The sequence below is a fragment of the Lynx canadensis genome, chromosome B3, assembly GCF_007474595.2.
Source record: "Lynx canadensis isolate LIC74 chromosome B3, mLynCan4.pri.v2, whole genome shotgun sequence".
NCBI lineage: Eukaryota > Metazoa > Chordata > Mammalia > Carnivora > Felidae > Lynx > Lynx canadensis.
Window position 1 is genome coordinate 33,409,179 of NC_044308.2, and position 27,986 is coordinate 33,437,164.

Below are 27,986 nucleotides of genomic sequence, written 5' to 3' on the forward strand. Positions count from 1 at the left end.
TTATAGACTACTTCCTAGTGTCAGGTTCTTATATGTATCATATTGAAACGTATGAAATTGCAGGTATAAGGTTCAAGCGGTTATTTCATGCTCACCACAACAACCCCATTAAAAGGTATTATTGTCCCCAGTTCACAGATGAGAAAACTAAGGCTCAGAAAGTGAAAGTCGTGCTTTGAGGCTTCCAACAGTCAGTGCTGAAACCAAGCTTTGAACCCAGATTGTTTGAATAGAAGGCCAAAGTGCTTTCCGGCACACCGCGGCTACCAGGGGTGCAAATGAGTTAACCTTAACAAAAGACCCTGAGGTCCGCCTTTGCAAACCTGAGATTCTTAAAAGCCCCTCTGGTCTCAGGAAGCCCTTCTCAATCTCTACCTGCCTCCCGGCCACTAACGAGGAGAGGCAGAGGGGACGGCCTTCCCTGCTCATTCCTCCCAACCACACGGGGCGCCAAGTGCCATTCTCTTTCAGAAAGCTCTCCCGTACCCCCACAGCCCCTCTTGTTTTTCCACGCACCCGCCCCAACCCAAGGCGCAGGCGCCACCCCTCAGCTTCTCACCCCTCCCAACCAGCGAGCACGGCGCAAACGACGGAAGCTTGGCGTCCGAGGCTGTGGCGCGCCCAGAGGCAGGCCGCACGGCGATTGGTCAGGTGCGGGTCACGGGATTCCGGTGTCCCCGCACGAGCGTGCGCAGAGTGGGTCTGCGCGCCCGTGACGGAACGACGAGGCGTGGGGGTGCGCGACCTCGCCCGCCCGGCCCGGCCCCCTCCCCTTGGCCTGCCGCTCCGCCCCCGCGGGGCGTCCCGGGCCGCTCGTCCCCTCAGCGGCGGCCGCACGCGGCCCGGGGTCGCCGTGAGTACTCGCGAGGCCGGCCTGTGGGGCGGCCGCCACGGGGACGGGGCGGGGCGGCCGGGCCGCGGGAAGGGTGCGGGGCCCGCCCCGCCTCGGCCGGGGTGGATGAAGTGAGGGTCTTGGACCGGGTGGCTCTGAGGGGCCCTCCTAGGCTTGACAGGCTGCGCTCAAGGCCGGGCGGCTGTCGACACAAATCGGGCGCAGAGCTTCTTCCCCGGGAGGCAGGTGTTGGGTGTCTTTGGTGTCTCCGTAGGAAACCAGAGAAGAGCTGTGACTGCTCCCCTCAGGGAGGCCTCTGGGCCTGCCCTGGAAACGAGGATGGCTGCCAGTGTTTGGGGGCTAACCTCGTCCTTGCTCTCCACGGGGTATACCGGAGATAGCGCTTGCCTTCGAGAATCGCCCCTCCGTGGGTTCTCCCCCGCACTCTTTGTTCAGTGGCCTAGGCTTTCTGAGAAAGGAGCACTTGGTATAGAGAGGAGTAACCCACTTTCCCAGGACTACAAAGCTGGGAGTTAAGCCCAGAGTTTAAACGTTGGGTTCGGAGGCTTTTTTGACTAGGTGAATAGTTGTCACACCGAGAACCGCCTGTGGACCTAGGGAAAGACCTTTGTGATCCAGACTTGAGGCTTATTTACGTTTGGCCTGTTTCCATGCAAACTGTAAAGCGCTTTGGGTTAGCTGCCCTCATCCAGAGTAAACACTGAGCTGAACAATGCCCTTCCTTGGGCACTCTTCCCACAGTCTGTACTTGGCCCAGCTTCTCTTGAAATGTTCCCTCCTTCACCTCATTTGGATAAATCAGATGGATGTTTTTTGCTTAATGCATTAAACAACTACCTTAATCAGTCATAACCACATTACAGGAAAATTGGATGTAATTAGGACCTGTCAAATGTGCTTAAGTCCAGGTTCCGCCATACTGATGCTAAGCAGCTTCCTTGGTCTTCCTACACTTGAGTATTCTACGTATAACATGAAAGCTGCGAAACAGATCATCTTTTAGGCTTCCTCCTCTTTCAGATGTCTGTGATTCTGTGAATTTCATGACCTCCCCCCCCTTCCCCACTCTTACTTTTCAAACCCATTCTTTACCTCCAGAGGAATGGGCATTGAGAGTAGAAGATGGGAGTCTCTTTCCCTAAAACACCCTGGTTGGGAAACGATGGTAGTTCCTGACTTGTTTCTTCCCTGGACAAGAAAAATTCCCTCTGAACTACCTTTTTCTCCTTGTGATAACAGCAGAAACTGAGCAGCAACAGCCCTTGGAGAGAGACTAAGTTTTTCTTGACTTCTACGGTGACAGAGACCTTGAGAAAGTTGGTACTTCTGGCCTACGCTGCCAACATCCTACCACCCAGCCCAAGACAGCCCACGCTGGACATTAGTGCCTCCCTCTTTATTCCTCTGTGATCATCCAGATCAGCACCTGACTGTTTATTTTCAAATCTCACAAACCCAGTTCAGTCCTCAGATCTTCGTAATTTTGGTTCTCAGCTGCTCTTGAAGGTGAATAGAATCTTGTTTTTTAAAGTCATTTTTGTCTATGTGTAGACATGTTTAGGTTCTTGTATGTATCTCCCCTTTGGTTTGGGTATCCAGCAGACAGTTCATTCATTTATTCATCAGTAAGTACGAGTTGAGGGACTGACAACATAGTAAAGAGCCAAAGCCTCTGCCACCACAGAGCTTATACTTTGGTGGGAGATAAATACAACAAACAAACGTTTTGTATGTCAGGGCATTGTGCTGTGGAAAAATATAAAGCAGGTAAGGGGGATGGATAGAGAGTGCTAGTGTGTGTGTGTTGAGGTTTTGCTGTTTTATATAGGATGGTCAAGATGACCTTTGAGCAGAGAGCTGAAGGAGTGAAGCAGCAAGCCATATGGATATCTGAAAACCATTCCAAGAAGAGGCAACAGCAGGGACAAAGGCCCTGCGGTGGGAATATACTCGTTATGTTTGAAGAACAGCAAGGAGGCAGTTGTGGAGTTTCAGGGATCATTTTCCTGTTCACATTTAGAGTTGATTTTTTAATGAGAGCCCCTGAAAAAGTACAAGAGTAGCCTGTGATTTTTTTTTTAACTTGTTATGAAGATTTCCAACTATATGCAAAGGTAGAGCGTAAGAAACCCTCATGTTCCCATCACTCAGATTCATTAGTAATTAATGTTTTGCCATATTTATTTCATCCCCCCCCCCACATCTATACCCCCCTTTTGGGGCTGGAGTAGTATTTTAAAGTAAATCTCAGGTATCAGGCCATTTTATCTCTAAGAACTTTAATTGTAATTTTCTTTTGCATATCTTTAATGAGTGAGGCAGTGCTGTCAATGAGAGGACAGCTATGGTGTGTGTACTGGCATTGTGCCATATGTCCCCATCCTGGATCAGTTACCAGGCTTAAGTTGGTATTTGAGGAACAGACCACAGGCCCCTAGAATACACAAGGATTTAGAGCAGTGGTTCTCAAATTTTATCATGTATCAGCATAACAAAGGGCTTGTTAAAACACAGATTACTGGACCCCATCTCTGGAGTTTCTAATTCAGTAGGTCTTAGGGTCTGAGAATTTACATTTTAAACAAGTTCCCAGGTGATACTGATGTTACAGATCCCTAAGCCCACTGTGATCTTCAAACCTAAGGTTCAGTAGAACCGTATTAGAGACCAAGAACACCTCTGCGTAAAGTTGGAGTAGGTGAGACAGATACGTGCAGTGCCAGGAAGGCCTAGACAGTGGTTCTTAATTTTGCGAAAGCCTAGGGGTTAGTGTGTTTCTGACTGTTTATTCAGATCATTATTGCATTTTTATTTGGGGAATAGAGACCACTCAGACCATGTCTACCAGGGGATATTCAGTGTTGTTGAGGGCTTTTTAAGTTAGCTTTGATTGTCATGTAAAGGTGTCTAGGGATGTTGATATTTAATAAGAGATGATGATTCAGTTTGAATAAATAGGGGTAAAGATTTCTAAAAGAATCTTGATTCTAATGGGGATTGGTACTATGAAGAATGTTCCAAAATGAACTAACTAGACAAAGTAGGTAATGTCTTTTCCTGTCACCATCACTTTTGGCTTCAGGGGTTGATACTCATTATGATCTAGAGCAGGGACTTGCTCCAATCCCAACTCTCAAGCTTAAATGGAACAGTAGTGTCTCATGTTTGTATAGTGCTTTCATGGTTCATTATCTTTAAAAAACTATGTGTATAAGTATGTGTACATGCATGCAAGTATGTTTCTATGTGCAAGTGTCTGTATATTTGTCTAATAAAAGTGTATCCATAAACATGTGTGCCTGTGTAAATACCATCTAGCTATTAAGTGGTGATGAAACCAACTGTTGTCTACTTTCCACAGGACAGTGACTTGTTATCACCACAACAGCAGAGCCTGCCATCCCCAGCAGATCTACAGTCAGCCCCTGACATCACCCCCTCCCTTGTCTCCCTCTGTGGCCTCCTAAATGCCCATCCCATTGGCCTGGGTTCAGCTGGTGGTATGGAGGGGTGCTGCCTAGCACTGACCTGGGATTGTGTGTGACCCACTGACCCAATGGTGAGAACTGACTTCCCACCTCTCTGACTGGTCATCCAGGGGATAGATGGGACACCTTTTCCTATTATTCTCCCTCCCACCCTTTTGAAAGGTAGAGTGGTTATCTGAAGTTGAAAGAAGGAGAAGGAGCATGGAGACAGTATTACTTGGTGTGTGTACAGGTGGATTTTCTTCTTGGGAAGGAAGGGGAGTTAAATAAGAGGAAGGGAGTAATAAAAGAGCTTAGGTATGCATGGGAGCTGCTTTGGGGTAATGGTCTAGAAGAGGCCGGCTTGTGCTAGGACCTAGATATGCCCAGGAACCAACATTGATGTTGAAGTCTGCATCCCTACACCCCTGGCTACCAGAGCCTCAATCAAGAGGGCCAAAATTCCAGTGCCCTGTTTTCCTCCATCCCTCCCAAGGTCAGAGGTAGGCCATGGATATGACCAGATTCAGGAAGAGACTGAAATGCTCCAGAAGAGTGAGGTGAAGGGAGTATAGGGAATAGGGTCTCAGTTGTTCTATCCCAAAGGACCTCCCATTATTTGTGGGAATCTATTTTGTATCCTATCGCCCTCCTGCTCCATGGGATAATAGGGATCCAGCAAAGGGTTGTATCCTTGTTTTTCAACGCTAGGACATCAAAGGCCAGTTCTGGAATGATGATGATTCGGAGGGAGATAATGAATCAGAGGAATTTCTCTATGGAGTTCAGGTGAGATTACAGCCCCTAAGACCCATGTTGGATAGTCTAAATGTGTGCTTCTCTGAATTTACCAAGTAGTGAAAGATTATTCTGGAGCAGACATAAGATGAGGATATGATGTTGGTGCAGTCTGAGCATTGTCTTGCCAGAGCTGATTTCATATTCTTGCTCTTACCTGGAGCTCATTCCTTTCCCAGAGTAAACTACATTCTCTGTACGTGGAGGCTACCCCATGTGTTCTTGGTTAGAAATAGTGATTTTTTTTGACTCTTCACCAGCCAGTAGCTGTCATTTCATTCATCAAGGTCAAATTTTTAAAAGATATCCTGCCAGTGATTGCTTCATGCCATCACTCCCCAGGGCACAGTCCTGAGCAGGAATGTTGGATTCTTTGCACAGAACCATCTGAGTTAAATTCTGTACTCTTCAGCCTGTTCTGAGTTCTCCTAGAAGGGATACCTAAGTATCCCTGGTCAGGGTCTGAGAGGAAAAGCTGGAAACTTAAGGCTGTGTACTCATTGAGCAAAGCCTGCAATTGGTTCATAGAAGCTTACTAGAGTGGAGATGGAGGGATACTTGTGGCCAAAGATTGGTGGCTAGGGCCACCATCAAGAGCTCCTTCATAAGAGCAGCCTTTTGCTTATATGTACTGCTGCCATTTGATTTTCCTGTTCCTGGTGTTCATGTTCTTTTTATTTTTCATGTCTCTCTTTCCCCCTCTATTTTCCCTCCTCCCAAACCTCCCCACCATTTTTGCTGCTGACTCAGGGGAGCTGTGCGGCTGACCTATATCGACACCCACAGCTTGATGCAGACATTGAAGCCGTGAAGGAGATCTACAGTGAGAACTCTGTATCCATCAGGTGGGACCCCACTTCAGGAGCAAGCCACTTCTTTCTGAGCTGTTACGAGGCTAAAGGTTTTTTCTTTTTAGGGTATAATAGGGGGTCTGTGGACATGGATAAATTATGAGCTTAGTGATAGGTAGTGGGAATTTCTCAGAATACTTAAGCTTAGCTGACAGTGGTGAGTGGGGAAGTATAGCCACTTTTTTCAGCAGTTTCCTCTATCCTAGATCCCTCTAGGCTGATAGTTTCATCTTTGAGGTAAGAAAGGCTTCTGGCCTGGAAAAAGCCCTGATCATGTAAGTGGCTTGAGGCTGCAGCTAAGTCTAGATACAGAGCTACTTCCCACTCTTCCCTCTCCCCTGGCCCCAGGCTCAGTTCTCCCTCCACCTCAGTCTCTGTTCCCTTCTTTCTCCCTTAATGAATCTCACCTGTATCTCTGTAGAGAATATGGAACTATCGATGACGTGGACATTGACCTCCACATCAACATCAGCTTCCTCGATGTAAGTGGTGCTAGTACCTGCCAACAACATGTCTAGCTGGACTTGTGGATTTTGTCATGTAGGCCAGGAGTCTTGTTCCTGAGTGCTGCATTTGGAGCACATATTCTTCATCCCTGTCTTTCCTAGACCATCAGCAGACAGTGGTGTGTACTGTCATGTGCATGTGTGTGTCATATAGGGAAAACTTCCAAGTCCATTCCTCTCTGTTGCTAAACTGGAAACTCTCCCTTACTCTTTTAGGAGGAAGTCTCTACAGCCTGGAAAGTCCTCCGAACAGAACCTATTGTGTTGAGGCTGCGATTTTCTCTTTCCCAGTACCTTGATGGACCAGGTAAAGGCAGTGACTTTGGGCAAGTAGGTGCTCTAAGTGTGGTCTAATCCAAAGTCCTAAGTTAACTGAGCCAGAGAAAAGCTAGAATAAGGTTCTTGGGTATATACTGCAGGCCATTGGTGGGGGCTTTTCAGTTTGCTGTCATTCATGCATTCCCTGTCACCTGATAGCCATCCCCTAAAGGCCTTCTTGGTTAATGAAATTGTTTTCTCTGGTCCCAGATATTATTTATTCCTTCCCTTCCCTTCAACGTCCTCATAGAAGTTGAAGTGATTTGAAATGGGTCAGACAGCTCCCAGAATCTACTCTCTGCTTCAGATGTTTTCTTTCTCCATCACTATTGTTTAGAGTACCCTTAGAATCTGAGGAAGCTCATCCACTGAATTGGGGCTTTGGACTCCCAGGAAAATAGAGATATGTACATACTAGGAGCTTTTTCTTCTCTTTGCAGAACCGTCAATTGAGGTTTTCCAGCCATCGAATAAGGAAGGGTTTGGGCTGGGTCTTCAGCTGAAAAAGTAAGAACTTTGATCTTTCTGGTTATGGACATATGAGAGAAAGAGACGGACATACGGATGGACAGGCAGACCCTTGGATGCAGTGTTTCCTCCCCAAAATATCTTTCTGAGATGGGCCTAAGAAAGACTAAAATAAATTTGGAAAGCCAAATTTATGGTTAGGTGGAAGAGCCTTTGGTTCTGGGGTGTCTGGCCTTGAGGCTTCTGGAGGTGAGAGGGGGCTCATCAGTACTTACCATTTAAGGAAAAGTACAACTCTGGAGTTAAGGTCTTGATCTTCATATTTTCTCTTGTGGTTTTCTCAGTGTGGGGCTCTAAGAGCTCAGATAGTTTATGAAATATGTTGAGTGCCTTGGTATACAAAGAGAAATAAATGAGTTACAGATTCTACCCTCAGTGAAGTTCCAAATAGAGTCCATTGGATACATGTTCTAATACAAATGAATATATAAGGTTTAGAAAGAATGTAGAGGAAGGAATGACTCAGTCTGGTGGCGGGTGGAGGGCTGTGAGTGAATGAATGAAAGGAAGATGATTCATGTTTTCAAGGATGGGTAAGAGTTGCCCATGCAGACAGATTCTGAGCATGAATAACATTTGCAAGGGCACAGTCAGGTGAAGCAGCCTGTGTGTAGGAAGCTTCAAGTAGTTAAATATTGCTAGGAAAATACAAGGGGAGAGTGTAGGAATTGAAGTCAGAGAAGTAGGAAGGGGTCCAAATCAGAGAGGATCTTGGGCTTTTATTTTCTAGGCAGTGGGAGCATTGAAGGGTTTTAGGCAAAGAGAGGCCATGGTCAGACTGAGTTTTAGAGAAATGATTCCAGTAGCACTGTGTAAAATAGGTAGGAGGGGGTGAGACAAGAGACCAAAAGTCTAGGAGGTTTTTGTAGACATCCAGACATGAGATGATGAGGGCCTGAGCCAAAGTGTGATTATAGGTGAGAATAGAGATGAAAGGTGGACTATAGAGATTTGTGGGGTATAAAATCAGTAAGACTTGAAGATTGATTCAGATATGTCGTGTGTAGTCATAAGAGCCAAAGAATAGTAGAAAATTACTCTTAGGTTTCCAGCTTAGATGTCTGGGTAAATTGTAACACCACTAATTTAAATAGGGGAGGAACAGGTTTATGCGATAAGGATAGATAATTAGTTTCATTTTAAGCATGTTTAAAGGTAGCCTTGGGATATTCAAGTGGAGGTACTCAGTACATAGATACGTAACAGAGGTTAGCGTTGAAAATATATTTAGTGTATGGATGGAAATTACAACCAGTTTAGAGTACGAAATTGCTGAGGGAGAACATGGAAAAGAAAATAAGATCAAAGGCAAAACACCCTTTAGCATCCAGACAAAATACCCAAGAAACCAGCAGGGTGGTCAGAGAAAGAAGAAACATTGAAGGTAGGTCAGAAAAGTTGGAGAAGAATAGGAAGAGAATGGTGTCTCAGAAGGCAAGGAGGAGACAAGGAGGGCCAGATGCCGGAGAGGATAAGTAAGAGAACTTAGAGTTTTTGTTAGATTTAGCATGGAGGCAAGAGCAATCATCGTGAAGAAGTGAAGGTAGAAACAAGAATACAGTGACTTGAGAAGTGAGTGGTTGGTAATGAAGTAGATACAGTAAGTGTGGACTGAGACATTTAAGTGAGGATTGGAGGGGAAGGAAATGCAGCTAGATCAAGGTATAGGAAGTTGAAACTTCTGTAGACTTTAGGAAAGGAACTGATAGGAGAGGGATATGATTAATGGATCAAGATCCCTAAAGAGGCAAGAAGGGACTGAGATGTAGAACACAAATAGAGATATTAATAGAAGGGTCATCTTGTTTTCAGAGAATGGAGGGATTGAGGTAAGAGTAGAAATAGAAATAGATTTTGTAGTAGGGTTGGAAAATTAAGGGAGCTGGTAACTGATGGCTTCAGTTTTCTCTGTTAAGAAGGAAGAGATTCTCAGCCATAGGTGAAGTTAGGAGGTTGATGAAGGCAGTAAGGATTTGGAATAATAGCTTAAGAGTAATGCCAGAGAGAACTCATCAAAGACACATGAAAGGGTTGGCAAGGCTAGTGGAGGGCCCAGCTCAAATTGGAAGCCATAAGTTTGGGGATGTAATTTTTTTGCTAACAATGTCAGTACCCCTCATGTCCCTACTCCTTTTCTTCACTATTCACAAGGTAGAGGGTGGTATCCAATTGCATCCCACTACCCCTTTCCACTCTCAGTATAGTCATTCTTGGCAATAAATTCCCAGATTCATGGCCGTTGAAGGCTCAGCTTTCAAGCCTTCCACTAAAGGCTAATCATCTCAGAATTGTTCTGGTCTATTAGATTAAGTAATGTAAGTAGGTATTTACCCCCTCAGGTAAAGAGGTTCTTCAGGAAAGTACATTTCCATGGGCTAAGGTCATTATCGCGAGGTCTTCAGACACACATTCCCCCACCACAGCTAGTTTTACCATCCCTGGGTCTGAATTTTAGATTAGTTGCTTTTCATAGTTCTATTTCTTGACCTACTCCCCTGCCTGAGTTTTGTAAAGCCTGTTGTCTTTGATTCCTTAGGATCCTGGGTATGTTCACATCCCAACAATGGAAACATCTCAGCAACGATTTCTTGAAGACCCAGCAAGAAAAGAGGCACAGTTGGTTCAAGGCAAGTGGTACCATCAAGAAGTTCCGAGCCGGCCTCAGCATCTTCTCACCCATCCCCAAGTAAGTGCTCCCCAAGGAGCAGATAATCTCTAATGACCTTAGTCTTGTCTGAGCTCCCACCCCACCTTCTTGATTACTTACACTAATCTATTTGCCCTCTCCCAAGGTCCTCTGAATTCTGCACCTTTAACTATTAACACCGACCTACATAGTCTTGTCCCCTAGGTGTCTTTATCTTTGTACTTCTGACACCAGTATTCATACCTTGTCCTTCATGTAAAACACAGTACCTAGCTCATGGTATGTTTTTGCAGAAATGTATGCTAATTTTTTGTCTTTTCTTTCTTTGAATCTCATCATTATGCCCTCTACTAAGAAGGCAAAGTCTGAGAATAGGTACCAACTCCTTTCTCTCATGAAAGGGCACACTGATTGATTATCTAACTTTTGGAAATAAATACTGTCCATTCTCTGTCTCCGGCCTACATTGTCCACCCTGGTGCCTTCTGATCTTCCCAAAGGCAAATACAAACCCAGATTTATAGTTTCCCAGGCACTATTGTTGACAGACAGACATCAGGCTTTTTTGGGTTGCAACTACTTATTGCTTAGTACAGTATTCAGCACTTTTCATGTGTATATAAACACGCACACGCCACGCACATACACACACTGAGTAAATTAAACAGGCATCCTGTCCAGGGGAACATTCCCTACCTGGCCTAGCTGCTGTAGAGATTGACCGAGACTTTGCCTCTGCCTGTCCTCCCATGTTCCAATCTGAAGAACACACAAATAATGACATAAAAATCAATTCAGGTTTGTGATTTACTTGTTTGTTTTTTTTTTTTTTGTGATTTACTTGTTTTAAAAGTGTTTAAGATCTGGGGCACCTGGGTGGCTCAGTCAGTTAAGCGTCTGACTTTGGCACAGGTCATAACCTCACAGTTCGTGGGTGCCTGGAGCCTGCTTCAGGTTTTGTGTCTCCCTTTTTCTCTCTGCCCCTCCTCCACTCACACTCTGTCTCTCTTAAAATCTTAAAAATAAATAAACATTTAAAAAAGAAAGTGTTTAAGATCCGGTGTAACTTCCCTCAGATAAGAGTTCTTCTTTGGCTTAGGTAGGTCCCTTCACCCATTCTGGCTTAGGACGCACTTATCTCCAGTGTTCTTCTAGGGCTCATACTGAATCCCAGTTTTATCACTTCCCTTTGCTCTCTGTCCAGGTCTCCCAGTTTCCCAATCATACAGGACTCCATGCTGAAAGGCAAACTGGGTGTACCCGAGCTTCGAGTTGGGCGCCTCATGAACCGTTCTATCTCCTGCACCATGAAGAACCCCAAAGTGGAGGTGTTTGGCTACCCTCCCAGCCCCCAGGCAGGTCTCCTGTGCCCCCAGCACGTGGGCCTCCCTCCCCCAGCACGGACCTCTCCTTTGGTACATGGGCTGGGGAGGGTTTGACTTGGGTGTTAGGAGGGTGGGAATGGAAACGTGGGAGTATAGCTTCTCAAGGTGAGGTGAGACTATGGTTTTTCAGGCATCCTAAATCAAACTTGGTCACTCTACCATGAATGGGTGGAATGGAGAACATTTTTTAAAAGCTGAAAACATCTAAACTGTCTGTCAAGCTTCTTTGATTGTAAGCCATGAAGCAGGGAGTCTGGGCTTGGGCATCTTAAGATGTCATGTGTGATTTTATTAGGTTGTGGTTAGGACTTGGTCATCAGCTGCTGTATTAGCCTGTCCACCTACTTTGAAAAAGGTTAAGGACAGGTGAGCCCTTTTCAAGAACCTTTGGCAAAAATTTTTAAAGGTCTTCTCTTCAATTTTGGGATTATTGAGGCTAATCAGAGCTAGGGTGTAGCTACTTCAGGAGAATCTCAGGTGATGAGTGTGAAGTCTGTCTAGGTACCTGCTTCATAGGAGGCTCATAAATTCTGTCTTTTCACTCATCAGGTCAGTGGTCACTGCAAGAATATCCCTACTCTGGAATATGGATTTCTTGTCCAGGTAATTGAGTTCAAAGCTTCATTCCTAAGCCATTCCCTTGTTGTCTGACCCGTCTGATCCCCTAACATCTCCCAGCTCCTCAGTCAGCTAACAAATATTTCCTGAGTTGCTCTGCTCCCAGAACTGTACTATGTATTGTGTAGATAGGAGAAAAGAAGGCACAGTTCCCATCCTCAAGAAGCTTACAGCATTATTGGGAAGACAACACTGACAGACCATGTCGATCAAATGATTTTAAGTGCATAGATGTCAAGATAGGAGAGGGATTGGCACTGATTTCCTTATGATCCCCAACATCCTTGCTCAAGTGGTCTTCAGTTTTCCCTAGACCTCTTCCACTGCTCAGCTACTATTAGGTGATTTCCTTTTAAAACCTCTGTATTCCCTGGACCTGCTTTCTTTCATTTTTGCATCTTAATTGTCTTTGTTCATAGCATTCCCCCACGGGCCTTCCTCCCCATATCTGCCTGGTGCAGTGAAGGCTCATTGGTACCTTAGCCATAAGATTCTTCTCCAACCATATTAGCTGGAAGTGATATTTCCTCTCACTGAACTCTTAAGATGCTTTTTGTTTTATATGACATCTATGTGCAGTGTACCATATGCTGCCTTGAATTGTAATTAATTTGTATACATGCCACATCTCCCTTGTTGACGTTTAGGGTCTGAGAAGACAATCTTTTTATGTTACCTCATAATCAAGGAGACCATTCACCAAACTGGGTACATAGTAGGCATTCAGTACACCTGAGTGAATAAAAGCCCTTACATGTTCCTTTACCGGCCCAAAAGTATGTGAAATGGGAAGAACTTGATTTATACAAAAGCGTACCTGGTTGAAAAGTCATGTTAAGGCAGAGCGTGGTTTTGTTGTTATTGTTTTTAGTTTGCTTTGCTTTTTTTTTTTAAACTAGGCTCTGTACCCAACGTGGGGCTTGAACTTATGACCCCAAGATCAAGAGTCATGTGTCCAACGGAGTCAGCCAGGTGCCCCTAAACAGAGTGTTTTAAAAAATTATTTAGCGTATTGCCATATGAGCTCTAGATTTTTGCTTTCTTCCCAGCACAAGAGTTGTATCTGTGGCTTTGACCAGTGGATAAGCTGATTGTTCTGGGTAGTTGAAATGGCTTCTTAGGCCCCCTGCCATGTGATCATGGGACAGTCTTAATTACTACAACTAAGGTTAATAGTTCGGTTAGTACATGTTAATATTTATAAAACACTTTCATGAAAATTTTCTCAGTAATCTCAGTTTCTCTATGAGGTGAATAATATCACTTTATAAATGAAGAAACCAAGGCTCAGGTTAACCAATTTGCCCAAAGTTATATATGCTATTAAGTAGTGTGGCGGGGGCGGGGGGGGGGGGACAGGATCTTAACTCAGGTCTTCTACCATGGTTGGTCTTATTTTTACTATAATATATAGCTGTAGCTCTAGATTTAGGCCCTCAGTTAAACTAAGTGCAGGGCCCAAGAATAGGTCTGCCTTACGCACAGGGCTGGGAGAGGAGAGAGTAGTTGGAAAAGAAGCTCAAATTGCTTCCCATATCTGTGTCTGCACTTCCAAAAAGACTTAGTAACAATGTCTTCTCTTCCCAGATCATGAAGTATGCAGAGCAGAGGATTCCAACGTTGAATGAGTACTGCGTGGTGTGTGATGAGCAGCATGTCTTCCAGAATGGGTCCATGCTCAAGGTATGTGTCCTAATCTGTGACCCTCTTCCTTAGACCCTTAGTCAAGGCTTTCAATCCTCATCTTTTTTTTATTCCTTTCTTCCTGGGTCTATGGTAAAGGTAGAATTTTGTCCGTAATTCTTGAGACTCTAGAAGTAATTATTTTGCCTCAGAAACAAATCTCTGTTTTGAAATATGAGGCTATATAAATTTTTTTTTAATATTTATTATCACTTCCCCAGTGGTCCTTTTTAAAAAATATTTATTTATATATTTATTTTGAGAGAAAAAGAGAGCAGGGGAGGTGCAGAGAGAGAGAGGGAGGGAGAATCCCAAGAAGTCTCTGTGCTATCAGTGCAAGGCTGCAAGGCTGATGTGGGGTTCAATCCCGTGAACCGCAAGATCGTGACCTGAGCTGAAATCAATGATGAGTAAGACGCTCAACCAACTGAGCCACTCAGGAACCCCAAGGATGTATGAATATTATTGCAGATATAATCCCCACCCAACATTTAAAAATAGGGATCAGATATTGAGATATTGGTCAAGATGATTGCATATGAAGCTGTCCTCAAGGACTCCCAAGTCTAGGTGGGTGGACAGACACTGCACTGTCGGTGTGTAGAAGAGATATGAGCAGTGCTGTGGAAACTCACAAGAGAGAGCATCTAACTACCTAGGGAAGTCATGGAAGGCTTCAGAGAGGAGACAGCATTAACTGTGAATCTTACAAGTAAGGCTTTTTAATTAAGACTAATTTATAGTTTTTTCATGACATAGAGGGCCCCAAATTCCTACCTGGTTCTAGAGTTGTCTAAGGTCAGATTTGTCCTTGTCTCCCTATGACACCTTCTTATTGCACACCCTGTGCCACTATTCTCTGTTTAATATGTCTGTTCAGCCAGCCGTCTGTACTCGTGAGCTGTGTGTTTTCTCCTTCTACACATTGGGAGTCATGTCCGGAGCTGCAGAGGAGGTTGCTACTGGAGCAGAGGTATGGGAGAGGGAAAAGCTGCTGGGGAGCTGGCATCAAGAAAGGCGAGGGGACCTAGCAATGTCACTCCTTGGCAGTTTAACCTCCAGAAATGCTTTCATATGTAAGGGTGTGCACAATACTGTTGTTTGTAATAGCGAAAAAAGAATCGATATGATTCCATCTATGGGGATTCAGTTAAAGAAATCATGGTATGTCCTTACAGTGGAAATACCATACAGCTATTATTTATGGGTAGAAAATTATAACATATATAAAAAAGAAAAGACAACAGTATGTGCAGTATGGTTCTTTTTTTTAATTGCCTATTTAATAAGATAACTATTTCCATAGGAAAAATTATCTGCAAGGGTAGACCTCAGACTTAGCAGTAGTACTTGTGAGGAATGAGATTTGTTTGGGGGCAATGGGATGATTTTTATCTTTTTCTTAGTCATTTTTTAAATCATCGTTACTTGAATTTTTATGAACCGCCTGTATTTTCAAATGAAAAAAACATAAACGTGTTTGCTATTAAAAGAACAGCAGAGAGAATGCTGAGAGCCTCCAACAGGTGGACAGACCTATGCTGGATACCATGTGACTCCCAGCACTGGGAAACCCTTTAGCTTCTGCCTCCTTTCTCTCCTTTCGCCTAAGGTGGTGGATCTGCTGGTGGCCATGTGTAGGGCAGCTTTGGAGTCCCCTAGAAAGAGCATCATCTTTGAGCCTTATCCCTCTGTGGTGGACCCCACTGATCCCAAGACTCTGGCCTTTAACCCCAAGGTATTGTTGCTTGGGAAGAAAGTAATAGAATAGAAATAGAAAAGGAATAGAAACAATAAAAGAGAGTGGGAGACTATGGGCTGCCATTCTCATGTATATAACAGCTTGGAAGGAGGGACAGAAGGGATGGAACACTTGGTTCTTGGGAACTCTTAAACCCTAAGCTGTGGCTGTTTTAGTGAACAAGTAACTGAGTTTGTTAGAAGGAGGGGAGAAGAATTATTATGTTATACTAGGGAAGAATATAGATTTTGGAGCCTGACAGACCTGGATTCCATTTGAGGTTCTACTGTTCCCTAGCTGAATGGTGTAAGAAAAGTCACTTAACCTTTTGGTACCACAATTTCCTTATCTGTTAAAAGGGGATAATATCTACCTTGCAGATTGTTATAAAAATGAGAAATAACATATGTAAAGTATTGTACTAGGGTTCTCCGGAGAAACAGAACCAGTAGGAGATATCTATGGAAAGAGATTTATCATACAGAAGTGGTTCATGTAGTTATGAAGGCTGAGAAGCCCAAGGATCTGCATTTAGCAAACTGGAGGCCCAGGAGAGCCAGTGGTATAAATTCCAATCCAAAAGCTGACAGTCTTGAGATCCCCCAAAAGCCGGTTTCTCAGTTCCAGTCCAGTGTTGGGAAAAGACCAGTGCCCTAGCTCCAGCAGTCAGGCAGAGGGAGTTCCCTCTTACTTGGCCTTTTCGTTCTCTTCAGACCTTCAGTTGATTGAGTGAGGCCCACCCAAATGAGGGGAGCACAATCTGCTTTACTCATTCTGATAGAAAAGTCAATCTCATGTAGAAACACCCTCACAGACACACCAAGAGTAATATTTGACAAAATGTTCAGGCACTCCATGACCCATCAGATCAACTCAATTAACCATTGACAAAATTAACCATCACAAGTACCTAGCAGAGTGCCTCACTATGACTTATTGCTATGTATCAGGCACTATATTAGTTCTTTACGTATGTTATTTAGTCCTCAGAACGATCTCTGAGTGTAGTGGGAATTTTAATCTTCATTTACACACAGGGTACTGAGGTTCTAAGAGGTTAAGTAACTTACCTTATTACTTCTAGCTGTAAAAGAGAACTAGCATGTGATTCCAGAACTGTCTGACATTAAATCTGTGTTCTTTCCATGACATGCCATACTGTTTCCCTCGGGCCTAGACCTCTTTTGTACATCTGGCCCTCCTTTTCATCACATCTTACTCTCCTCCACTTTTCTTCATCTGGGTCTTCTCTTCCCATTGATTCCCCACAGAAGAAGAATTATGAGCGACTTCAAAAAGCTCTGGATAGTGTGATGTCCATCCGGGAGATGACCCAGGTATTCTGCCCTCTGCTGTCCTGCTTAACTGCCCTGTTGTGCTTGGAATCCATAGGAGTGGAATGGAGATTTAGAAATGCTATTCAGATTCCTCACTGAGTTTTCTTTAGTCTTCCCTCTTCAGCCTTCCCAATCCTTGTTCTCTGTTACTCTCTTTTTCACTCCGGATGTCTCTCTCAACTTTTACCTTTGCTGCCAATTCCTTCACAAGTTGTTCATATTTAATGTTTTTCCCATAATTCTTAGGGAATTAGAGAAGTGAGGGAAAGACTTCTGCCCAGGGTTGGGAGGGCGAGGAGGGGGCTTGGATGTAAGGAACTAGCCCCAGGGGCCTACATCTTCTGTCCTTCTAGGGGTGGGGCAGCAACATGGAGCAGTGACCATCCTTTGACTCAAGGCTGCCCCTCACCAGACTTCCCCACCCCTCGTCTGCAATCTCTGCATGAATAGACATTCATTTGTACTCACATTTACAGGTGGGCCTCTTCTCAGCAAATCCTATATATCACAGTTCAGATTAACACATAAGATATACCTAGGAGGGATGATTTACTGTCAGAAGGACTCTTTGCTTTATGTAAAGTTTTACCACAGGATTCCTTAGCCTAATCTTTCTGGGACATTGATTTTATTTATTTTTTATTTAAAGTCAACTTTTTAGAGTTGTAGGAATTGCGTAAAATGAGGGAGACCCACCTGCATGTTGTTTTGTAAGCATTTTCAGTCATTTTCATATTTATTTATGAGTCTTCCCAATCTGACTGGGCTCCTTAAGGGTGGGAACCCTATCTCCTCTTGCCTTTGTGTGGCCTTCAGTGCCTGCCTTGCCCTGGGCCCTGATTAGTCTGTCAAAAGTGGGAGGGCTCTCACCTCTCCTGGGAGGTAACTTTATGACCTTTGTCTTAACAGGGCTCATATCTAGAAATCAAGAAGCAGATGGACAAGCTGGATCCCTTGGCCCATCCTCTCTTGCAGTGGTAAGTGATGTGAATAGAATGGTTTGTCCTTCAGGGATTGGGGGTGGGGGTGCTGGGGGATATGGAATTAGTCATGGAACCTACAACTTCTTTTAGAGCCGGTTCCAGCATCCTTCCTGAGGTTATAGAGATTCTGGCTGTTTTTTCTTGGGGTTTTATTGATATACTTTGCCTTGATAAGAACTCAGAGCTTAGCGGGAGCTCACAAATTCAGACACAATGTCTCAGATTCTCTCTAGGTGTTTCTTGTTTCCCAGTAGGTCTTTAAGTACCCTTTGCATGTAGGAGTTAATACTGTTTCAACTAAGTTTTCTGTGCATACAGAGAGGTTTGTCTCCCCCTTCTGCTCCCTATCCCTGTCTCAAGGCCTACCCTGTTGATGTACACTGTCCAGAGCCTTGAGGCACTATTATTATTCCCTTCGAACAAAGATTCTGAACATTCTCTACTGCCCTCCACCCTCTGCCCTCCTTCCCCGATCTTGATTGCTGTTGTTTTCCTGACATAGCTTTCCCTTCTTTTCCTAGTCAGCCATTGACATCAGTACTTTTTCAATACAACATGCTCCCTCTTAGCATCAGGAATGACCAGGCATAGAGTATCCAGGATGGCATCACAAGTAAATGGGTGAAGCACAAAAAAAAACAACAACAACAACAAAACAAAACTATCCACTATATGAGATAATGCTCCCATGTTGAGCTCTCCATGCTTTACGCCTTTGTTCTCTCCTATCCTCTGAGTTCAGCCAAAACACAGCCCAGTCTATCCTTGAATCCTAGGGAAGGTTGTTGTAGTTTCATCTGTTTCTTTCTCCAGCCCAAACAGTAACTTTCTCTCCATCCCTCCCCATCCTTGAGAGCCCTGAAAGATTCCTCTGAGTCCCAGTTGTGTGTTTCTAAATCCCAACTATAAGTTGTCACCATGCTAATACAGATCTCTGCTTTCTTATTTACTTACTTATTTATTTATTGTAGCTGATCTTACGTGCTCTTCCTTTTTTTTCTTAATGTTTATTTATTTTTGAGAGTGAGAGCATGAACAGGGGAGGGGCAGAGAGAGGAGGGGGGACAGAAGATCCAAAGTGGGCTCTGCACTGTTAGTAGCGGGCCTGATGTGGGACTCAAATCCACAGACCATGAGATCATGGCCTGAGCTGAAGTCAGACGCTCAACTGACTGAGCCACCTAGGCACCCACTTTTGTTTTATCCTTTTCTGTTCCTAGACATAGCAGTCTCCCTTTCACCCGTCTCTTTTCTTTTATTCATTGTTTACCCAGTAACTCTGGTCAGTAGTTTCCCTTTTACACTTTTATACACAAGCGTTACCACCAACAGGAATATCTAGATAGTGATCTGGACATTTGACACAATTCCAACAGCCCTGGAATCCTTGCTTGTTCTCCCAGGGGTACAGTAAGACTGCTTCTTTGTTCTGGATGGTCTAATGACACACTCATTCTGTCCATTCCTTTCTTCTCTGTTTTATGCTAGGATCATCTCTAGCAACAGGTCACACATTGTCAAACTACCTCTCAGCAGGGTAAGTGACCATTCTTCTTCTAAATTCTTTAAGTTTCTGGTGAGGGACAGGGAGGGGCTCCAGACCAGCTAACCACATTGATCCTAGACTTGCCTCATTGGCTCTATCCATCAACAGTTGTCTTTGGACCTAAGCATATTCTCCTTATTTGGGGTCAGTGCAAGCCTGATTTGCTCCCCATCCCCACCCCTTCCCTCCCTGATCTCCATTTCTTCTCTGTTTTCCTGACCCGACCCCCAACCTGGGCAGCAGCTGAAGTTCATGCACACCTCACACCAGTTCCTCCTGCTGAGCAGCCCTCCTGCCAAGGAGGCTCGGTTCCGGACCGCCAAGAAGCTCTACGGCAGCACCTTTGCCTTCCAGTGAGGAGGGGGGGTTGGGGGTGGGTGGGGCGTGGGGGAATGACAACAAATAATGTAGGGGGGTGGGAGGGCAACTTCACTTGAGGTATATGAGTGTGTGTGACATATGTCCAACCAGTCAGATATTTCTTAATGCTGTTGTGGTAGGCGCTGTAGAGTGTAAAAAGATACATAGGATATGGTCTTTACTCTCAAGATACTTATGTTGTAGTTGAGGAGAAATGACATTTACACATAAAAAGATGTGGTTGAGGGAACAGATTGGAGGAGATAGATTTGAAAGCTATTTTGAAGGAAATCAGCAATTTATGCTTAATTGAGGAAGAAGAGAGAGAGAAAGTGAGAGAGATATTAAGAAGGGAGTGGTGGTACCTTTTTCTTAAAATAGATGTGAAGTTAGAACTGGCAACCATATTGGGATCAGTGCTCTGTTGGTTGAGTTTGAAATGAATCTGCTTAACTTGAAATATCAGGGGAATAGGCAAATGAAAATACTGAACCAGCAGTTGAGGATTTAGGATGGGACCAGCTGAAGCACAGGAAAAAGAATGGGACTGGAAGTTACAATGGAGAGTTAGCCATACACACGTATATTGCATGCCTGTGACTGTATCCATGTGTGTGTCTGTTGCTAGCTGTATCCCTGTCCATTATCATGTCCTGTGTGGGTGAGAGTGGGTGGGCGTGGCGGTCTTGAAAGTGCTTCTGGGAACCTCATACAATGAAGAGACATGTTTTCTACCCTGTCTTACAGTGGGTCCCACATTGAAAACTGGCATTCGATCCTGCGCAATGGGCTGGTCAATGCATCCTACACCAAACTGCAGGTGAGGCTGTGTGCCTTTCCCTTTCTCTCCACTCCCCTCCCTGCCCCACTCAGTTTTGGGGAACCCTGCTCTAGAGTACTGAACTGATTTTTGCCTCAGCATCCTCAAATCTAGCCTGCCGTGTGGCTTTCCAAGGAAAGAGGTTGGAATTGTTTGTATAGAATGAATATGGCTGATATATATTTGACCCCAGGCTGTGTTTTTTGGTAGTTTTGGGAATAGGATTATATCAATAGGCAGGAATATGAAATGCTGACTACAGCCACTGTGATGCATTAACCTGTTAGACAAAGGTTTTTAATTTATGTGACTGTTCATTCAGAAAAGTGATATAAAAGACTTACTTCTTCTCCCTATGGGAATCCAAGGAGTGATTATTGTTTCTCCTCTTGGGTACCTGTTCTATAGTTCATTTTTGGAATCTGCATATGTACCAAAGCCTGGGGAATGGAGTATGGATTCTGAGGGACTGACTAGTGGCTTTGCCACTCCTTACATTCCAAGACATCAGTATCTAGCAGGGCAAAGAGGTTAACCTGCATCCACTTTTCAGCCAATCAGATTTTCAAGAGTAAATTCCTAGAGTAATCTGAACCAGTGAGAAGGTAATTGGAGGGACAGAGAGCTGGATAAGCCTTGTGGCTGCCTAACATACAGCCATGGGAGGGCCCAGGCTCATATTGCTCATCCTGGTGTTTCCCTGCAAGCTGCATGGAGCAGCCTATGGCAAAGGCATCTACCTGAGCCCCATCTCCAGTATTTCCTTTGGATACTCAGGTAAGAAATACTGTCTGGCCACCTCAGCTCTATTTACATCGCATCCATTTTGTGAATACGTAATCTATGCTGTCTCCTCCTGCTCCATCATGGGTACTTGGTCTGTGTCAGCTCTCTCCCAGTCATAGATACATGGTTTCTTTACCTCCTCTCGTTAGTGATGTAGAGTCTTTACACCGTGAGGCCAATTATCTCCCTTTCTGTTAGGAAGTCCTCTTCTCCGTAGGGATGGTTTTATTCATTGTAGAGGCTTGGCTCTGAGAATAAGTTAGGAAATAACTGGGAGATTGAAACGAGGCTTTTCATAGACCACATTTTTGGTGTGGGCAATAGCCTGTTGTTTATAGATGGTATATGTACACGTGTGCATGTGAGTTTATATGTGAATACACTTGAATGCTTGAGTATCTTCCATCGGCTTACATTTCTGGAGACATTGTTCTCCCTGTCAACTACCTTTTAAAATTTAAACTGTCTATAATTACATACTATTATAAGAATGGAAGAGAAAGCATTTTATTCCAAAGATAAGGCATGGGTAAGGTCCATTTTCTAGTCAGGAGATGAGTCCAGGTTTGTTCTATTCAGAAAATGAATCTGCCTTGGAGCTCTCTCAGTGTTACAGGTTCATGTCTTAGTTCCTTTTTAGTTTTCGTTTGTTCTTGTTCTACACAGTCTCTATATAAAAGGTAACCACCATATATTGCATGTCTACCATATGAAGGAGACAGTGCTGTATTCTTTAAATTTTTTTTTTAACGTTTATTCATTTTTGAGGGACAGAGACAGAGTACGAATGGGGAAGGAGCAGAGAGAGAGGGAGACACAGAATCTGAAGCAGGTTCCAGGCTCTGAGCTGTCAGCACAGAGCCCAACGCAGGGCTCGAACTCACAAGCGATGAGATCATGACCTGAGCCGAAGTCAGACGCTCAGCCGACTGAGCCACCCAGACGCCCCTATAGTGCTATATTCTTTATAGATTATTATTTAGTATTATCTGGTAATTATAATTATTATAAAGATAAGAAAACTTAGATCCAGAATCATAGAACTAGAAAAGTCTTTAAATTTTAAACTACTCTAACAGCAGCAACTAAATCAAAAAACTCACCAAACCCAGATAGTTTTATAAGTGAATCTTAAACCAGGCTTTAACCAAACCAAACAAATTATTAGTCTTATATAAAACTTTCCATAGAATGAAAAAAATGTAGAATTATAAATCATAAAAGGTAAGTAAATTTAACTTTATTAAAACTAAAAACTTCTGTTTACCAGAAGACACCTTAAGAAAGTGAAAAGCTACAAACCAGAAGACGTTTGTAACATATTTAACCACAAAAGATTAGTAATAAAGATATTTTTTTAAGTTTATTTATTTATTTTGAGAGAGAAAGCAAACAGGAGAGGGGGCAGAGAGAGAGAGGGAGAGAGAGAATCTCAGGCAGGCTCCACACTGCCAGCACAGAGCCCAACATGGGGCTTGACCTCACCAACAGTGAGATCATGACCTGAGCAGAAACCAGGAGTTGAATGCTTAACTGAGCCACCCAGGTAACCCAAAAATGTATTTTAAAATGCTTAAAAATCAGTAAGAAAAAGACAACCCAGTAGAAAAATAGGCAAATGACATGAACAGACATTTCACTGAAGAAATGACCAAAAAATATGACAAGTTGCTGAACTGCTATTAATCAAGGAAGTAAAATGAAGACCAAAATGACTACTGTTTGCCACCTATGTGGACTGGCAAAAATTAAGAAATCTGGTAATACCTCTGATGGTCCTAGAAGTTGATTAGCAGGATCTCTTTTATTGTTTATTGGAATATAAATTGGTACAACCACTTTGGAGAACAATTTGGTGTTTAATTTCATAAAGCTGAGAAAATTTATCCCAGTGACCCAGCATTTTCATTCCTGCATGCCCAGAGGTGTACTTGAATGTTCAAAGCAGCAGTGTTTGCAGTAGCAAATCTTGGAAACAACCCAAATGCTCACTACCAGGAGGATGGATAAATACATTTTCATATATTCTCAGAGTGGATTATTATTTAGCAATGAAAATGGATAAACAGTAGTACTTAACTACATGGAAAAACCTTGGTAATGAGCTGAGCTAAAGAAAAAAAAAGGCAAGCCCAGAAGACTAGTGTATAATGTCTTTTTTATATTATTTAAAAGCAAACAAATATAAACCTTTTGGTGCATGTGTGTTATGTATGTATGATAAAACTAAAGAAATTTCAGGATAGTGGGTTACCTCCTGAGGATAAGCAGATAGATAGTTGGGATAGGGTAGGAGCACATTGATATAAATCACTAGTAATGTTTTGGTTCTTGGATTTAGTCTGTAGGTTGGGTCTATAGGTATAGTAGATAATAAATAAATAAATAAATAAATAAATAAGTTGGGTCTATAGGTATAGTAGATAAATAAATAAATAAATAAATAGGTTGGGTCTATAGGTATAGTAGATAGATAGATAGATAAATAAATAAATAAATAATAGTGTGTCATGAACCAAACCTAATGAGTAATCCACCCAGGGTAAGTGCCCAATAAATACCGATTGAATGTGTGAATGAATCTTATTCTGTGTGCCTGGGGTGCAAAGTGGGGTTGGGGTTAGGGTAGTCTTTTTGGCTTTTTTGTCTGGGTTCCTCAGTTTTTATCTTTGTTCCCGCCTGAGCTTCCCTCATTAAGCTCTCGTTATTTTCCAAGTAGTGAGATTCTCCTGGTGCCTTGGTGTTCTTGGTGCCCACAAAATTCTTGCTTCCTGTCTGTTCTCATCCTGTTCTCTCCCTCTCTTCTCTGTCACTGGCTTTTGTTTACTACTGAGTGCCTGAATACCTATGGGGCCAGGAATCTCTATTGACTCTTTATATTTCTTCATCACTTCAGTCACAGAAAAACATCATAGGACACCATCCTTTTCCTCTTGCAAAGGTCCACTGATTATAAAATGGCATAGGATTTTACTTTTAGAGTTATAGATCATCTCATCCAATCCTTTCTTACTTTATAGTTAGGAAAGCTCATACACAGAGAAGTTACACACAGCTGTGAGTAGCAGACCTAGGATTGGAATCTAGGCCTCCTAACTTCTGGGCCAGTGTTCTTATTACTATCTTGGACTGACAGGGTAGGCTTTGCTTGAATGAGTCTCTGAGGGCCCACAGATATGTGAGAGTCTCTATAATGTGAGATGTGTACAGATGTCCAGTTTATTGTAATTACTCTAGTATTTAACCAATTCCATCTTCTTATATGTTTCCACATACCCTATTCTGCTCTAGTTTTCTCTGTTCTCCCTCAGGGTATCCTTAGTTTTGTGGCACTGCATGCTATCTGGGAGCTGGTATAAATAGAGAGCATCCATTTGGCTAATGGAGCCTCCACTCCAATGACTTGGCCATCGTGTGCGGGTTAAAACAAGGGCCAGGGAGAAAGGAGTTAGTAAACTCCATCTGTGTGTTTAGTTCTGTTTAGAGACTTCTGATAGGTGTATACTCTGGATACAAAGCATCCAGGGATTACTGTAGCCACCACTTTCTCAGTTTCTGGTCTTGGTAAACTGTAGAAGATCATTGGGTCAATATGAACAGGACAGTGTGCAACAGGATTGAGATGGGACAAGATTTGGATTGCATCATAAGGGCCATTTGAAAGACCAGCCATAGAAATCAGATTGTTCTTTCTTATCCTTTGGGATAGAACTTGTTCTTTCTTATCCTTTGGGATCACTCCGAATCTTGCACTGAAGTACCCAGGATGAGAACGTCATGTTTGGATTCAGAGCTAAACTTACTTAAGACTAATGGGGAAAGTAGAAATCAAGGGGTGGTAAGTGTCACACCTGTAGGAGGAAGAAATTAAGAGTTTAAGTCTTGCCTTGAGTTTTGTTCAGGCCATATATCTGTCGTGGGACTTTAGTGTGAGTGCATGATGAATTGACAGCCTGAGCAGTGAGGAATGTCAGTCCAGGCATCCCCACTCCTGCACCATGGCTATCACAAAACCAAGAACTGAAGGAGAGTGGGATTTGTAATAGAATGTTCCAAGGTAGAGTGGTGAGATAGGGGCCCTGCTTATGGCCTGTAAGGATAGCATCATTTCCCATCTTCATCCATGTCCTCTCAGACAGATAGGGATGGACACATAGACACACACACACATGACTGTGATAAGGGTAGGCCTGTGAGAAAGCTGAGTCAAGACTAAAGTCTAGTCACAGGCCAAAAACAGTTGGGAGTAGGGGCACATAAGCACTGTTCCATGTCTAAATAAGAAAAATCCAGAATGAGTCTGTAAATGTTATAAATAGGGCTATTCACTGGGGGATAAGGATGGCAGAGGATTTATGGATTTAGACAGGGGGACACTGGAGGGAATTGGCACCACTTCCTCAAGTCTGGGAAGACTTTCTAAAGGAAGCAGGATTCTTCAAGGTTGTTGCCATTGTGGTTACTTGTGGAAAATTATTCATCACTTACCTTCTGTGCTTTCTGTCTTTTCTTTTGAGTGACTCTGCTCATGGTTTTCTACGTAACTTTGAGACTGGAACAGATCTGACTTGCTCTGCTTGCTTCCTCTTCACTCATTTTGCTCAATCTGGCATTTGATCCAGGGGGTTGATATCACCACTCTCGTGAGCCCCTCATTCCTGTCTCATTTCATGTGTTCCTCCCCTGTCTTAGAACCTTCTAGTGATTCTTTGATATTCTCAGGATAAACTTCAGTTGTCTTAACATGGCCTATAAGGCCTGCTTGATCTGATCCTGACTCACTGCTTCCACATCATCTGTTGCCGCTCTCCTTCCATTGACTATGCTCCATACAAACAAAGGCACATTGCTTTCTTTCCTCCAGACCTTCTATGTCCTTTTACCTCTGCCAGAACACTTTCCCCCTCTTCATTTAAGTAATTTTTCCCGGCTGTCACTGGGAAGCCTTCTTCAAAACCCTAGGGCAGGCTAGTTCCCCTCCTCTAGCTCACACATTGTTCTAGATTCTCCCCATCACACTTCTTGCCATACTGTGTTGTAATTACTTGTTCTTTGCCTGTAGTATCCACCAGACTAAATTGTGTCAGGGCAGATACCTTGTTTATTTATTTACTACATGTCTAGCTCAGTGCCTGGCACATAGTAGACATTTTAGTAACTATGTGATTGAGGAGTGGGTGACTGAACTGGATTTGTTGTTCTATAACAGGAATGGGAAAAGGACAGCACAGGATGCCCTCCAAGGATGAGCTGGTCCAGAGATATAACAGGATGAATACCATCCCCCAGGTATTATTAGTTGGCACTCCAGTGAGGCAGGCAGACTCCTTCCCCTAGGATAAGTTTAGGCTACAGAGATGGATGGGGAACAAATGGTGGGGGAGGTGAGTAGTTTGAAGATCATTTGAAGGAATCAGATATGTTTGAAGATGAACATACTTCCAGAGTCCTATGTGGCCTCAGTCATAAGTGTGAAAGCAGAGACTGAGTTTAAATGCAGTGACATGAAAATGTAAAGATCGAAGCTATGGACTCAGCCAGACTAATTATGCAAAAGCAAAATTTGGGGGTGGTGGTGGCTGGGAGACCCAGATATCCTAATCCATACCCCTAGCCACCAGCAGCTAACCTCCTGCCTAGGGAAGCTATAACAGTCCACCTGGCTCTGCTATCCTTCTCTTGCAGACCCGATCCATTCAGTCAAGGTTCCTGCAGAGTCGGAATCTAAACTGTATAGCACTTTGTGAAGGTAGGTGGCTCACCCAGTCCCTGTATTTCTGTGTCCCCAACCTTTATTTCTGGTACAGCTCTGGCACGTGATCCAGCTGAGGGTGTTGTTGACACATTGTCTTCCCTCCCCTGCCTGGACTGTGTGACTTAAGCATTATAATTTCTGGCCCCCTTCTTCCCAGTGATTACATCTAAGGACCTCCAGAAGCATGGGAACATCTGGGTGTGCCCTGTGTCTGACCATGTCTGCACACGGTTCTTCTTTGTGTAAGTCTAGGAGGGACCTTGGGGATTACTCTGAGGAATAAGGGTGGGGGTGTAATGGTATGATTACTGGGAAAGTCTGTTCCTGTCATCTGAGACTTATCCCTGGCTACTTGAGTGGAGCTGGCACTGGAACTTTCCCTGTGGAGGATGGGGATGGGTATAGATCTGTTTAGAGGAAATCAGATAAGCTGAATCTCTTCTACCCTAAAGAGTAGCAAGAAAGGGTTTTGACTTTTGGGTTGGAATGGCCACACCTCACATATAGTTCACTGGTTGACGTTATTCTGGTATTCTTCTCCCTCTTATGCTCACACTTGCCCTATCTTTGGCAGATATGAGGATGGTCAGGTGGGCGATGCCAACATTAATACTCAGGACCCCAAGATACAGAAGGAAATCATGCGTGTGATCGGAACTCAGGTTTACACAAACTGAGGGGGCCCCAGCCCTCGTACCACCCCTGTTCCCCCAGGATCCATCTGCCCTCATAAAAGGGCTCAGGAGCAGCATGTGAGGCTGCCCTGAGGAATCAAGGGGCCATTACCGAGGGGCAGGAAAAGCATAGAAGAGGCGGCCTTCATGGTGGAGACTGACCCAGGAACCACTCCACATTTGGATGGCCCAGACTGACTCCCTACTCCTGATTTTCCCAGTTGACTTCACCCTGTTTGTAAATAAAACAATAAAATGGAAGGTGCTGTGGACTGGATATGATCACTGTGGTCTGACTAGCCTTGGCCCAGCACCTGCCCCAAGCCCTCA

The 27,986-nt window shown here is 43.7% G+C and overlaps 1 protein-coding gene across 8 annotated transcripts; it reads left to right on the plus strand.

Moving 5' to 3' along the window:
- The first annotated feature begins 757 nt into the window (after window positions 1-757).
- Window positions 758-27,933, plus strand: PARP6 (poly(ADP-ribose) polymerase family member 6). Of its 8 annotated transcripts, none has more exons than XM_030317775.1 (24): window positions 758-853; window positions 2,093-2,359; window positions 4,215-4,412; window positions 5,032-5,109; window positions 5,869-5,963; window positions 6,391-6,451; window positions 6,692-6,782; window positions 7,234-7,300; window positions 9,858-10,007; window positions 11,173-11,383; window positions 11,903-11,956; window positions 13,559-13,654; window positions 14,535-14,627; window positions 15,267-15,392; window positions 16,667-16,732; window positions 17,642-17,709; window positions 19,204-19,252; window positions 19,502-19,614; window positions 20,369-20,441; window positions 21,149-21,218; window positions 26,437-26,516; window positions 26,913-26,976; window positions 27,140-27,224; window positions 27,557-27,933. In XM_030317775.1, the coding sequence occupies exons 3-24, from the start codon at window positions 4,410-4,412 to the stop codon at window positions 27,657-27,659; spliced, it is 1,896 nt and encodes a 631-aa protein (XP_030173635.1). In that variant the 5' UTR covers window positions 758-853; window positions 2,093-2,359; window positions 4,215-4,409; the 3' UTR covers window positions 27,660-27,933. The 8 variants fall into 8 exon arrangements, 7 of the variants coding, with proteins under 7 accessions (XP_030173635.1, XP_030173636.1, XP_030173640.1 ...); XM_030317776.1 differs by having other exon boundaries at window positions 2,096-2,359; XM_030317774.1 differs by lacking the exon at window positions 758-853 and having other exon boundaries at window positions 913-2,359.
- Window positions 27,934-27,986: the final 53 nt, after the last annotated feature.

Excerpts from the sequence above, each read along its gene's own strand:
- PARP6 (XM_030317775.1), top strand. Across the intron at positions 10,008-11,172 it reads ATCTTCTCACCCATCCCCAA|GTCTCCCAGTTTCCCAATCA; the intron begins GTAAGTGCTCCC and ends CTCTCTGTCCAG. Across the intron at positions 26,977-27,139 it reads CTGTATAGCACTTTGTGAAG|TGATTACATCTAAGGACCTC; the intron begins GTAGGTGGCTCA and ends CCTTCTTCCCAG.